Here is a 13,134-nt window from a genome sequence, read left to right on the forward strand (position 1 = left end):
ATTCTGTATCCTTCCCTTCAAGGCTCAGGGGTCCAAGATTATCTTCTGTGTCTGTGTTAATTGGTTTCCCTTTTCTTTGTTGAAGAGTGTCTGTGCAATCCTTCTGCCTAGTCTGCCATCTTGCCAGAACTCACCCAGCTTGTTGATTTTTAAAATCTTCTCCAAAGTCAGAAAGTCAGTAAGTGGTAGAGTCAGGATTCCAAGTCAACCTTAGTGAACTCTAGAATGGGATTATTTGATTGACATGTATTACTTCCAGAGTTAGAGTACATGTTAAAATGTCCCTAGTTTGTTTGTTTGTTTATTTATTTTAATCTAGAATATACAGTTTTATATTTTGTGTTTTGTGTGTGTGTGTGTGTAGTCCATGTTCTAGAAGCCTTCTAATTAAGAATAAGGTGATGGGGAGGGGGCTTGTGAGAAGATGTTCTAGTGAGGACGCTACACTTCAGAAATAAGTACCTCAAACAGTTCTGTCATCCACTTTTTTATTAACAGGTGGCACTTTATGAATTAAATCACTGAATGCCAGAAATTGTGATGAATTGAGTTACTGAGATGAATGGTAGAAATGGGCTTTTGTAAGTGAAATGAAAGGAAGTCAAGGAACATAATTTTAGAGATACTTTTCACTCTTGCATCAAAGAGATGTAAAAATCCAAGTGATAGCAATACCATAGGGAATATCTGGAATAATTCTAAATACATTTTGGAAAACTGAGTATTCTTTCCCACCACCACCAGCATTATTGCTATCCTTTTCCCAAATATCCTACCACCATTATCATAAATTCAATGCCCCACAAACAAAAGCTTCCCCTTCCCCACTACCTCCTACCCCTGGCAACCACTAATAATCTTTGGTTTCTGTATATTTTTTCAACCTACTTAGCAATCTAGCCTCCCCTCCCTTCCCATCTCTGGTAACCAACAAAGAAAGTTTCTTTCCATGTGTAAACCTTTCCTTGACTTTTACGATAGTGGACTAAAACAATATTTTTCTTCTGTGATTAACTGATATCATTCAACATAATGTCCTCCAAGTTCATCCATGTTATGTGATGTTTTTCAGATTCTACATTATTCTTTAGGGCTGCATAGTATTTTGTTGTGTGTATGTATCACAGTTTATTTATCCATAAAACTGAGTGTTCTTGCTGCCTGGTGTGGACTACAAGGATAAAAGAAATGTGCCTCTGGATTGTAGCTTGGAGAGAATCCTTTGGCATCATCATAATCAGAGCACCCAAAAACATAGAGGACAGGATTCTCCTGGAACCTAAAAAGCAGATGAGGAAACAATTTATGTATTTGCTTTATGAGAAATATTTAAATAACGATTCATAAGTATTTCAGAATTTGTTCTAAGATTTGCTTTTTTTATAGCTTGATTGAGTTGTCTTTAAAAAAAAAAAAAAAGCACTCTAAGAGTTTTGTATGAACAAGTTGGCTGAGGTCAGCTTTTTGCATATATACAGCCATGATTCCATTCCTGTCCCACAAATTTCAATTACCTTATCTTTTAATATTTGCAAAGTGAATTTTGTAATGTTGGTTGAAGTAGGAATAGAAGTGGTATTGCAGTTATCTAAATACAAGCTATTATTCTAGAGAAAACAGGCAGAGTAAAGATACTGTTTAGGGGGGAAAAATACATATGTGTGTGTGTGTGTGTGTGTGTGTTTATAGTGCTTCGAATGATTTTGGAAAAAAGGGAAAAACTGTTTTCCTTCAGAAAAGGAAAGATACCAACACTAAAATAGATATTTCAAGAGAATAAGTTAACCATGGAGCACAGTCAGCTTCTTCAAATTTCAACCACCAGCAAGCACATCCTCAACTGAGAGTCATCCTCAGTCTTGTGTGATGCTTCCACTAACACTATCCAGCAATTCCTTAATCAAAGTACCATTCCTGTTCCTAATTTTTATTCCTCTGTCAACATAATTACAGAGTTCGTGACAACCCTGAAATGACTTCTCATCTTATCTCCTACTATATACAATCTATTGGAATTAAATCACTCATTTATTTATCAAGTGTTTATTTTGAAATCCTACCTAATTTTTTTTTTTTTAATCAATCTCTTATTATGGTCCTCTCTGAGCATGTAGAAAAAACCTTATGACTCAGTGGGCGCCTTTTCATCCTTATTCCATAAGGGGATAACTAGACATTTTGTTTGTTTATTTATTATTATTTTTGTGTTTTTGTTTTTTCTTACCAATGCACAATGAAAAAGATAGTTTGTTGTAGAATAGGATGAATAAATGCAAAGCCAACTAGAGCACTATTGTCTTCTTTCTCTTTCATTTTTATTATATTATAGAAAATTGAGTAAATATACTCATGGGCAAAATATTTTGCATGGGCAAATATTATTAAATTTTATGTGCTAAAATATTGCTAGAAAATGCCGCATTTTAAAATACATTCTTTCAGATATTATACTTTGTTATGCAAATATAAAAAATATAATTTTATCCCAAATGGAATCACATTAGACATATTCTTCTATGTTATTTTTATTTATTTATTTATTTTTATTTTTATAGTGTTCCCACCTCTCCCTCCCACTCCTGGTAACCAACAAAGAAACTTCCCTTCCATATATAAACCTTTCCTTGACTTTTTACAATAATGAACTAATGCAATATCTGTCCTTCTGTGATTGACTTATTTCACTCACCATAATGTCCTCCAAGTTCATCCATTTTACATGGTAATTTGTAGATTCTACAATATTCTTTAGTGTTGCATAGTATTCCATTGTGTGTATGTACCATAGTTTGCTTATCCATTCTTCTGTTGAAGGCATCTAGGTTGTTTCCATCTTTTTGCTATTGTAAATAATGCTGTGATGAATATGGGTGTGCAAATATCTATTTTTGTCCTGGCTCTCACTCTCTTTAAGATATATACCTAATAATGAGATTGCTGGATCAAATGGTATTTTTAATTCCAACTTTTTAAGGAATCACTATACTGCTTTCCACAGTGGTTGTATCATTTTACAGTTCCTCTAGCAGTGTATGAGAGTTCCAATCTCTCCACATCCTTGCCAGCATTTGTTATTTTCTGTCTTGTTGAACTTTGTTATTAGGGCTGGGGCAAGATGGTATCTCATTGTTGTTTTGATTTGTATACTCCCTCGGAAACCCAAGGAGGGGTCACTATGAGTCGGGTCCAACTCAATGGCACATAACAACAACAACAATAGTTAATGCAGGAGCTCTGGTAGCGTAGTGCCTAGGGCACTTGACTGCTAATCAGAAGGCTGGCAGTTCAACCCCACCAGCCACTCTTTGGAAGGAAGACTGGGCAATCTACTTCCATAGAGATACCACCTCAAAAATGAAGAGGGGTCGCTATGACACAATTAACACAACAGCAGTGAGTTTGAGTTTGAATGGCTAATGATCCTGAAAATTTCTTCATATGTTTGTTGGCCACCTGAATATCCTACTTGGTGAAGTGTCTATTCATGTTCATTTAAAATATTTTAAACAGCCATTATAGATTTAATATATATTTAAATTATTATTTTAATGTTTAAGGAAAATTGCATATTATTCCATAACTAATTAAAAAATAATCCTGTATTATGTGACTTCAGGTTAATTCTAGTATTTCCTATTCCTATATTGAACATGATAAGAATGTGTATCTCACCACTTTTTTCATGACCCTCAGGGTAGTTGAATAATTTCTTGCTTATGTCTTGCACTTCTTATTAAGGTGTTGTACTTACCAAGGTTAGGGTGAATTGGCCACACTAATAAGTCCATGAGAGTAAGCCCTATCACTTTCACATAGTAATCTACATAATTTCCAGATCAGACCTACTGAGTGCTGTTGGTCTGTGGAGGCAGCTAACATGTTTCCTGCCATGTAGTAGTATTGGGTCCTCTAACTCCAGTGGCCCATCCTTGCGTCCTATAGATCAGCAGCCCCCATCTAATTCAAAGTGCTCTCCTGCAACTCTGAAATAGTGAAAATTACTGTAAAGAAAGAAGATCAGCGAAAACTCCCCTGACTCCTGGCACTTCCATTTGAATGTTTCTCCACTGGGTCCTGCTACTGTTACAACTAGAGTGTCTAGTCTAAACCAAAAAGAAAAATATTGCTTTCAAGTCAATACCAACTCATAGTGACATTATAGGACAGAGTAGAAGTGCCCCAGAGGATCTCTAAGTTTGTAAAATTTTAAGGAAGAAGGGGCCACATCTTTCTCCCATTGAGCAGTTGGTGGGTTTGGACCACTGACCTTTCAGTTAGTGCTTAACCACTGAACTACTAGACATCTTTCAAATTCAGGAAGTTCATGAGATTCAATCCCTTTGCAATACATTACTGCTTTCTTAGAAAAGAACTTTGTGATTTTGGTTTCTCCGCTGCCCCATCTACTGGGAATAGTTCCGTGAAGTCAATGGTTTTTGGTTTTCATCATTCTCCATTCTCAGTGTTGATAAGAAGGATTTATTTTCTTCCAAATATTTACTTTATTTGGTCACTAAAATGGATGGAGGGAGAAAAACTGTGATTTTTTTTTTCTACCTCATATCTCTTGGGAGCCACTTCATGGTAGCATTTGCATTGCTTATTGCTTCTGCATATCTCTTGCTCAGAGACTAACATTTTCTCATGTGGTTAATTCTTATCAAAGAAAAATATTATTCCTTTTACACTCATAAAACAATGAAGAATAAAACATATTTTAAAAAGTTTGTATTTCTTCCATTAGCTAAATTATACCAGCTAATAATCTTCTGACTAGAAGAGATCCATATTTATACCCATTCCAAAGAAAGGTGATCCCACAGAATGTGGAAATTATTGAATATTATCTGTCCTGGTTACCTAGTGCTGCTTTGACAAGAATATACCACAAATGGGATGGCGTAAACAAACAGGAATTTATTCTTTCAATTTGGAGGCTTTAAGTCCAGGTTCAAAGTGCCAGGTTCTAGGGGCTGGGTGAAAGCCCCTCAACCTTGGGGTCCAGCTCTGCCTCCTGCTCCTGGCCCACTGAAGCTGGAGGCTTTTCTTCACTCTGCTGCTGGCTTCTGAAGCTGGCAAACCCAAGGTTGACAAATAAAAAGGCACAGTGCTGATGTTACCAAACCATATGGCAAGCCATTAACTTAAGTTCATCTTATGTCCCAAGGTCAGCAGAGCATAGCAGGCTGTTGAGCAATGACACTGCTACATGCAGGGCCCAAGTGTGTCATAGGCTAGAGACCATTCCCAAGGCTTCTGCTTAAATACAGGAAGCAGACCACATTCCTTAAGGCAGCTACTCAGCTGCTCCCAGTAGATTCCACCATGGAGCTGATTATCAGTCTCATCATGGGGAATACTGCATCCAGCTATCCAGCCACTCAACCAAGCCTAGTCAAGTTGACACAAAAACTGAACTACCACTATATCATTAATATCACACATAAGTGAAATCTTTCTGAAGATAATTCAAAAGTGGTTGCAGCAGTATATTGACAGAAAACTGCCAGAAATGAAAGCTGGGTTCAGAAGAGGACGTGGAATGAGGGATATCATTGTTGGTGTCAGATGCATCTTGGCTGAAAGCAAAGAATACCAGAAAGATGTTTATTTGTGTTATACTCACTAAGCAAAAGAATTCAATTGTGCAGATCAACATTGAGAACAATGCAAATTCCAGAACACATGATTGTGCTCATAAGGAAACTGTGCATAGAGTAGGAGGCTATGGTTCAAGCTGAACAAGGGGATACTGCATGGTTTAAAAGCAGGAAGGGAGTGTGTCAGGATTTTATCCTTTCACCATACTTATTAAATCTGTATGCTGAACAAATAAACTGAGAAGCTGAACTATATGAAGAAGAATGTGGCATCAAGTTTGGAGGAAGAATCATTAGCAACCTGTGATAGGCTAACAACACAACTTTGCTTGCTGAAAGTGAAGAGGACTTGAAGCACTTACTGATGAAGATTAAAGACTACAGTTTTCAGTATGGATTACACCTCAACATAAAGAAAACAAAAATCCTCACAAGTGGACCAATAAGCAGCAGCACAATAAATGGAGAAAAGATTGAAGTTGTCAAAGATTTCTTATTACTTGATTCCATAATCAACACCAAAGGAAGCAGCAGTCAAGAAATCAGACGACATACTGCACTGGGCAAATCTGCTGCAAAAGACCTCGTTAAAGTGCTGAGGAGCAAAGATGTCTCTTTGAAGACTAAGGTGTGCCTAACCCAAGCCGTGGTGTTTTCAATCACCTCATATGCATGTAAAAGCTTGACAATGAATAAGGAAGACCAAAGTAGACTTGATGCTTTTGAGTTGTGGTGCTGGTAAAGAATACTAAAAGTACCATCGACTGCCAGAACAAACAAATCTGTCCTGAAAGAAGTGCAGCCAGAATGCTCCTTGGAAGCAAGAATGTCCAGATTTCATCTCACCTACTTTGGTCATGTTGTCAAATGGGACCATTCCCTGGAGAAAGATATCATGCTTGGTAAATTGGGTGGTCAATAAAAGAGGAGAAGTCCCTCAAAAAGGTGGGTTGACACAGTGGCTATAACAATGGGCTCAGGTATAGCAAGGATTGTGTGGCTGGTGCAAGACCGGGCAGTGTTTCATTCTGTTGTACACAGGGTCACTATAAGTTGGACCTGTCTCCACAGCACCTAACAGCAATAACCTTCTCCCATTCATGTCAGCTGTATTTCTTTAGGTTACCCAACTCCCAATTATTATACTTCTTGAGGCTCGACAGTGAGTCTGAGATGGTTCTCACTAAAGAATGGCTCTGTGTTCCCTGTTTTAATTATACTTGTTATTTCATTTTTCCATTATAGAAACCAAGACTGATGACTGAACCTGAAGATGCTTCCAGAGAAGAGGGTATCCAGATAGGCCCCCCAAAAGTGATGGTGTTAAAAACAACACAACCATTTTCATATGAGCACAGAGAAGAGAACAGAAAGATGTTTCATGCCACAGTAGCTACTGAGAGTGAATTCTTCCAAGTAAAAGTTTTTGATATAAGCCTGAAGAAGTTCACACCAAAGAGAGTCATTGCCATATCAGATTATGCCGGCCGAAATGGCTTCCTGGAGGTGTACAATGTCTCAAAAGTGTCTGATATTAGTGCTGACCAAAAGATGGCGATCTCAAGTACACTTATTAAACATGCAAATGCAACTCCTAATATCACCCATCTTTTCTTGCAAGTTCCTGGAACATTTATGAATGGGATGTTTATGGTCCATTAGGTAACTCTACACCATTGTTTTGTACCATTTTCTTCTGCAACACCATTATTCAGATGTCTTCACTTGCCAACAGGAATTGTGTTAACTTACTGAACACAGAAACTCAAGGTACCCTTAAGCAGGGATAGTTGGGTGAAGTTTTCCCTTTTCAGAAGATGTAATCAGTAACCTGTTAACAGGAACTCTGGTGTTGCAGGCCTAAGGCATTTGACTGATAACCAGAAGGTTAATGGTTCAAACCCATCAGCCCCTCTGTGGAAGGAAAATGAGCAATTTACTTCCATAAAGATTTACTGCCTCGAAAACCCATTGGTGTCTCTTTGACTTAGAATAGACAATGGCAGGGAGTTTGTTTTGGTTTGAGTTTAACCTATTAACATTCCTCTTCCCAAAATATCATGTCAGTTCTTTAGTAAGAGATTCACCAGAAAAAGTTACCATTTTTTTCAGCTAGATGCTCATTCTCATCTATGATTGTAAAGAACAGTACAGAGTTTAAATCAACATGTATACTCAGGATTTCATTTCTTTCAGTTCTGCCCCATCTGTATCAGTGACCACCTTAACTTAATTGTGAGTAAACAGTCACCCACCTGAGCTTGGATTCTAGTATGGCAACCAGAGTAAGAAATCAATAGAGTGCTATCCCCTAGAATACAACTATAACCAAGATGATTATAGCTGGAATTGTAATAATCTGGATATTAAACTGTGGGGACCTTTGTCCTGTATATTCATTCATCAAAATATTGTGTAAAAAGAGAAATATAGATGAAGTTGTGTAGTTTAACCCTTCAATTAATAAATATGGGTCACTGATTATAAACAGAAAAGTTCTTGAGTTCTCAGAATTTGAATACTTCTTTCAGTCCTAACAAACTATGTAAACACTAAGCTTATCTGACTTAACTTCTTGTTTGAGGTATTTTTTCACACTCCATTATATATGTCATCCAGACTGACTCTTTCCCTGTGCTGTTTTCTGTGCATTTTGTTTAAATGACTATATTAATTTCCTAGGCCTGCTATAACAAAATAACAAAAACTAGGTGGCTTATAGGAATAGAAATTTATTGTATGACAGTTCTGGAGGGTCTAAGTATAAATCAACATGTTGGTAGGACTATGCACCCTCCAAAGTCTCCAGTGGAAGATCCTTCATTGTCTCCCCAAGTGTTGGTCGTCCTGGATGCTCCTCGACTTGTATATGCATCTGCACTTTTCACATGGTTATTCATCCTCTTTTTGTCTCTGTGTCCCCCCTCTCTTTTATAAAATTACCAGTAATATACAATTAGGACTCATCCTACTATGACCTCATGTTAACTTAACAGAAAATAACTTTAAAGATCCTATTTTTAAACAAAATCACATTCAGAGGTACAGGAGTTAGGACAACATCATATATTTTGGGGGAACATAGCCAACCCATAAAAATGGCAGTATTTTTATATGCATTTGCAGAATAAATGAGTAAAAATGTAAGAGAGATAGAAACTAGAAAATTTGGACTAAACCATTTAAATGCAAGAGACAGGGCAACTTGGAGAAAAATGAATAGATGGAGAAGATAGAAAGACTTACATATTGGATAACAATCTACTTAATGAGGACTTGAAATAGTCTTTCTAAGACTCATAATGGACCATTTATTTTATTTGTTGCAGTGTTTGCGGCCCCCTCAAATAACAAACAAAGAAAGTTTATATAAACCTTTCCTTGACTTTTGATAATAATGAATTAATACAATATTTGTCCTGTGATTGACTTATTGCATTCAGCATAATGTCCTCCAAGTTCATCTATTTTATGCAGTGTTTTGCAGATTCTACATTATTCTTTAGGATTGCATAGTATTCCTTTGTGTGCATGTACCATAGTTTGGTTATCCATTCTTCTGTTGATGGGTGCATAGATTGTTTCCATCTTTTTGCTATTGTAAATACTGCTGTGATGAACATGGGTATGCATATATCTATTTTTGTCCTGGCTGTCACTTCTTTCAGATATATACCTAGTTATGGAATTGCTGGATCAAATGGTATTTCTAATTCCAATTTTTTAAGGAATCACCATACTGCTTTCCACAATGGTTGTACCATTTTATAGTCCCACCAGCAGTGTATGAGCGTCCCAATCTCTCCACATCCTCGCCCGTATTTGTTATTTTCTGTCTTGTTGAACTTTGCTATTAGTGCTGGGGCAAGATGAACCTTGAATAATATATTTTTTTTATCCTGCCCTGGCAAAGAAATCTATTAAGTTTATCAGATTCCTCTGTATCCAGCTTCCTTATGAAATTTCCACTTTCCTGTGGTGTAAGCCACAAAAATAAGGAAAATAATTAATTTTTCTAAAGCAGTCAAGCAAATAAAGACCAGGAACTAAAGAGACTAGACAGAAAATTCAAAGTAGGGTATTTTCTGAGCAAGTCATCTTAAGCTACTCCATATCTGTAATTCCTGGCCTAGGTCTGGTATGTACACTGTCAGAAACAAATTTCTGCTAACACTTCTGTATTTCTTGTAGATGTAGAAATTCCAGATCCAGTTCTTAGAATTTTTTTTTTTTTCTTTTTCAGAAAATGGTGAGAGACAAATGCACCTACTATGAAATAAAAGATAATACAGGGAAGATGGAAGTAATGGTGTATGGACGATTGACCCAATCAACTACCAGGAAGGTGATAAGCTTCAACTCATCTGCTTTGAATTGTCATTAAGTATGGACCATTGGCAGCTGAGATCTGTAACACACAGTATCATCAAGGTGGGAACTGCCTTGAGAGTATCATTCCTTCAGCATGGCAGATTACTTTGTTCAGACTTTAGGAAAACTACACAGCTTCTATTACACAGAGATTTCAGCAGATAGCAAAAGAAATAAGGCTGGCTAGGAGCTCTGGTAGCATAGTGGCTAAGGCACTTGACTGCTCACCAGAAGGCTGGCGGTTCAAACCCACCAGCCACTCCTCGGAAGGAAGGTTGGGCAATCCTACTTCCGTAGTGATACTGCCCCAAGGAGGGGTCGTTATGAGTCGGGGCCGACTCGACGGCAAATAACAACAACAACATTTAGTATATGCAAACTCCTTCTTCTTTTCTACTTTTCTTCTGTTCCTCTTTCTTTCCTATTTTTCTTGAAAGAACGATTTTTATTTATGAAAGAAAATGCAGGGAGGTTTTAAAATGATGTAATACCTAGTATAAATATTGAATAACTGGTGAAATCCACCAAAGCAGGAAAATAATTGATAAGAAGTCGGGCTTGTTTAAGGTAGATATGTTTCCTATTATGGCTATGTGATTTTTCTAGTTACCTGAGCAGATTAAATGCCATGCACGTCAGGTTCTTTATCTGGAAAATAAGGGAAATATTTTCTGTCTCAGAAATTTTTCTGAAGATTTGATGAGATAAAGATAATGCATAAACATACTTATCACAATGACTTTCAAATCATAAGCATTCAATACATTGTAGCTAGTATTGTCAGCTGTACCAAAAATGGAGTGGAATCTTCTAGACAAAAAAGCACTCATATAGTGACCCCAAACTGTGAAATATCGTAGGAGTTTTAGAAAATTGTAACTTTGATAGTTGTGGGGTGAGGGTAGGCCAAATAATGATTGCAGTTTTGTTATAAGTTGAGGAACAAAAATTTTATAGTAAATAGGTGAAAAAAAGAGAGAGATAAGAAGGAAGAAATCAAAGAAAGAACGAAGGAGACAAATGATAGAAAGAAGTAAGAGAGAGAGAGAGAAAAGAAATATATATATGGGTTGGAATTAAAGGATCATTCACAGAAGAACACGTTTGGGTAGTAAGTTAGAAGTAGGCCCCTGGAGATGGGATGATCACTTGGAAGGTTATTGAAGAAATTCAAATAAGAAGTGAAAAATACAGATGGGCTTGAGTGAATGAAGTCAAAAGTATTATAAAGACAGATTCTACATTATCTTGTGACTAATTAGGCGATGGTGATAAGGGAGAGGAAGAATTCAAAGATAAATTCCAGATGGCCATTGCAGGCATCTGAATGATTATGTTCCCATTCACTAAAGTAAAGAACACGGGAGGAAGAACAGGTTCCAAGGAACAAAAAATGTGTTCTGCTTTATACAGGTTAAGTTTGAGGTGCCTATAGGATAACCAAGAGCTATCTATCTGATATATAGATCTGGAACTCAGAATAGAATTTACAGATGGAAGTTTGGTGAAATTAAAGCACCATAGACATAATTGTTCAAATAATCACTGTGGCTGGGATTACCTAAATACATTGGTAATAATAATGCCAAATTCTTGCTCAGTATTCAGAATGAGCCAGATATTCTTTTAAGGGTTTTTCATGCATTAGCTAGATTAATCCTTTATGATACATCAAGGCTAGGAGAGGAAGATTAATGAGAAGTTGGTTGACAGAGTCCATAAGAAACCAAAACCAAACTCATTGTTGTCAAGTTGATCCTGACTCATAGCGACCCTATAGGACAGAGTAGAGTCCATACCAGGCCTAAATGACCAAGGATTCCCCTAAGCATCTCAGAACACAAACAGATATGGCTGTATCTACATAACAAAGTCCATGCTTCTTGTCACACTTGTAAGCACCCAACTGGGATTCTGGGTAACACTAACCCAAGCTAATATTAGAATGCACACAGAGATCAAATACAAATGCTGATATACATACCCAGGTACACAGAAATGCACAAGTTCTTAGATCTCTCTGTTTCTTATATCCTTCAGTCCCTACATCCCAACAATTATCCTCACAGCATTTGTATCAACAATACTTTTTGATGCTTCCTCCCATCTTTCTTCCCCAATCAAAATCTTCCCCTCACTTCCTGGTAATGAGTACATAACTCCTTCCTCTCTCTTGTTGCTCCCTGACACCTCTCACCCAGTCCACATGTGTTCATGGGTATGACTGATTATTTGATTTTAGCTTCCCAGTCAAAGGAGGGGTTGGTGGCTCAAAGGACAGGAATATATTAAAGAAAATAAGTGAGAGTAACAGAAAAGACTTTTAAAAGGGAAGAAAGGAAGGATGTGGCCTTTGAGGAGAGTAGGTAACAGTATAAGTGAAGACAAAAATGTATATCAGCCACATCTCATGGACCTATCTTTATATCTTTATTCTTCAAGGTTATCAAGACCAAGGAACACACCAAACAACTACTCAATCCTAATTCAAATATGGAAACTTAACCGGGATACTTCTCCTAAAAACCTGGATGCCATTCATAATGATGCTTATGGAGATAAGACCAGAAATGAAATTATACATATACATATATCTGGTTGAAATAAGCAAGGTATTTACCAGCTATTAACTCTAAGTAATTCACACAGTGGCTGCAACAATGGGCTCAGACATAGCCATGATGGTGATGGCATAGTATTGGAATGAAATACAAAAAAAAAATACAGTGTTTCATTCTATTGCACATGGGGTTGTACTGACTTGACAGCAGCTAACAACAACATAATAATACATTAAAAGTGTTATTAAAAAGTCTCTTTTCCTTCATTATTCTTTTTTGTATTTTCTGAGTATCACATTTTTCATATATAACTTCATAATTTGAAAACAAAACAAAATTAAAAAACTTCCCTCTTTCCTCTAAAGGTGCTTCGTAAAAGTGTCTCTAATCCATTTGTGAGTTGCTTAAAAGCAAATTATTTGTGACCTGTAAATCAGGATGGGACACACAGGCCCAGGGTGGGATCTTTAGAGGAGGAGGCCTTGGCCAAGAATGAACAGTCTGTATCCTGCACCAAGTGTCTTGGTTCTCTAGTGCTACTGTAACAGAAATACCACAAATGGATGGATTAACAAACAGGAATTTATTCTCTTACAGTTTAG

The 13,134-nt window shown here is 36.9% G+C and overlaps 1 protein-coding gene across 1 annotated transcript in view; it reads left to right on the forward strand.

Moving 5' to 3' along the window:
* Positions 1–12,476, forward strand: part of IFI16 (interferon gamma inducible protein 16) — a 278,742-nt gene extending 266,266 nt beyond the window's left edge. Inside the window, 5 exon segments of the mRNA XM_042781890.1 lie at positions 1,826–1,905; positions 6,846–7,262; positions 9,844–9,928; positions 9,931–10,031; positions 12,414–12,476. Coding sequence (XP_042637824.1) covers positions 1,826–1,905; positions 6,846–7,262; positions 9,844–9,928; positions 9,931–10,031; positions 12,414–12,476 — 746 coding nt within the window.
* Positions 12,477–13,134: the final 658 nt, after the last annotated feature.

Source organism: Orycteropus afer, unplaced genomic scaffold, assembly GCF_000298275.1.
Source record: "Orycteropus afer afer isolate SDZICR_OR568_19922 unplaced genomic scaffold, OryAfe1.0 scaffold00193, whole genome shotgun sequence".
Classification (NCBI taxonomy): Eukaryota; Metazoa; Chordata; class Mammalia; order Tubulidentata; family Orycteropodidae; genus Orycteropus; species Orycteropus afer.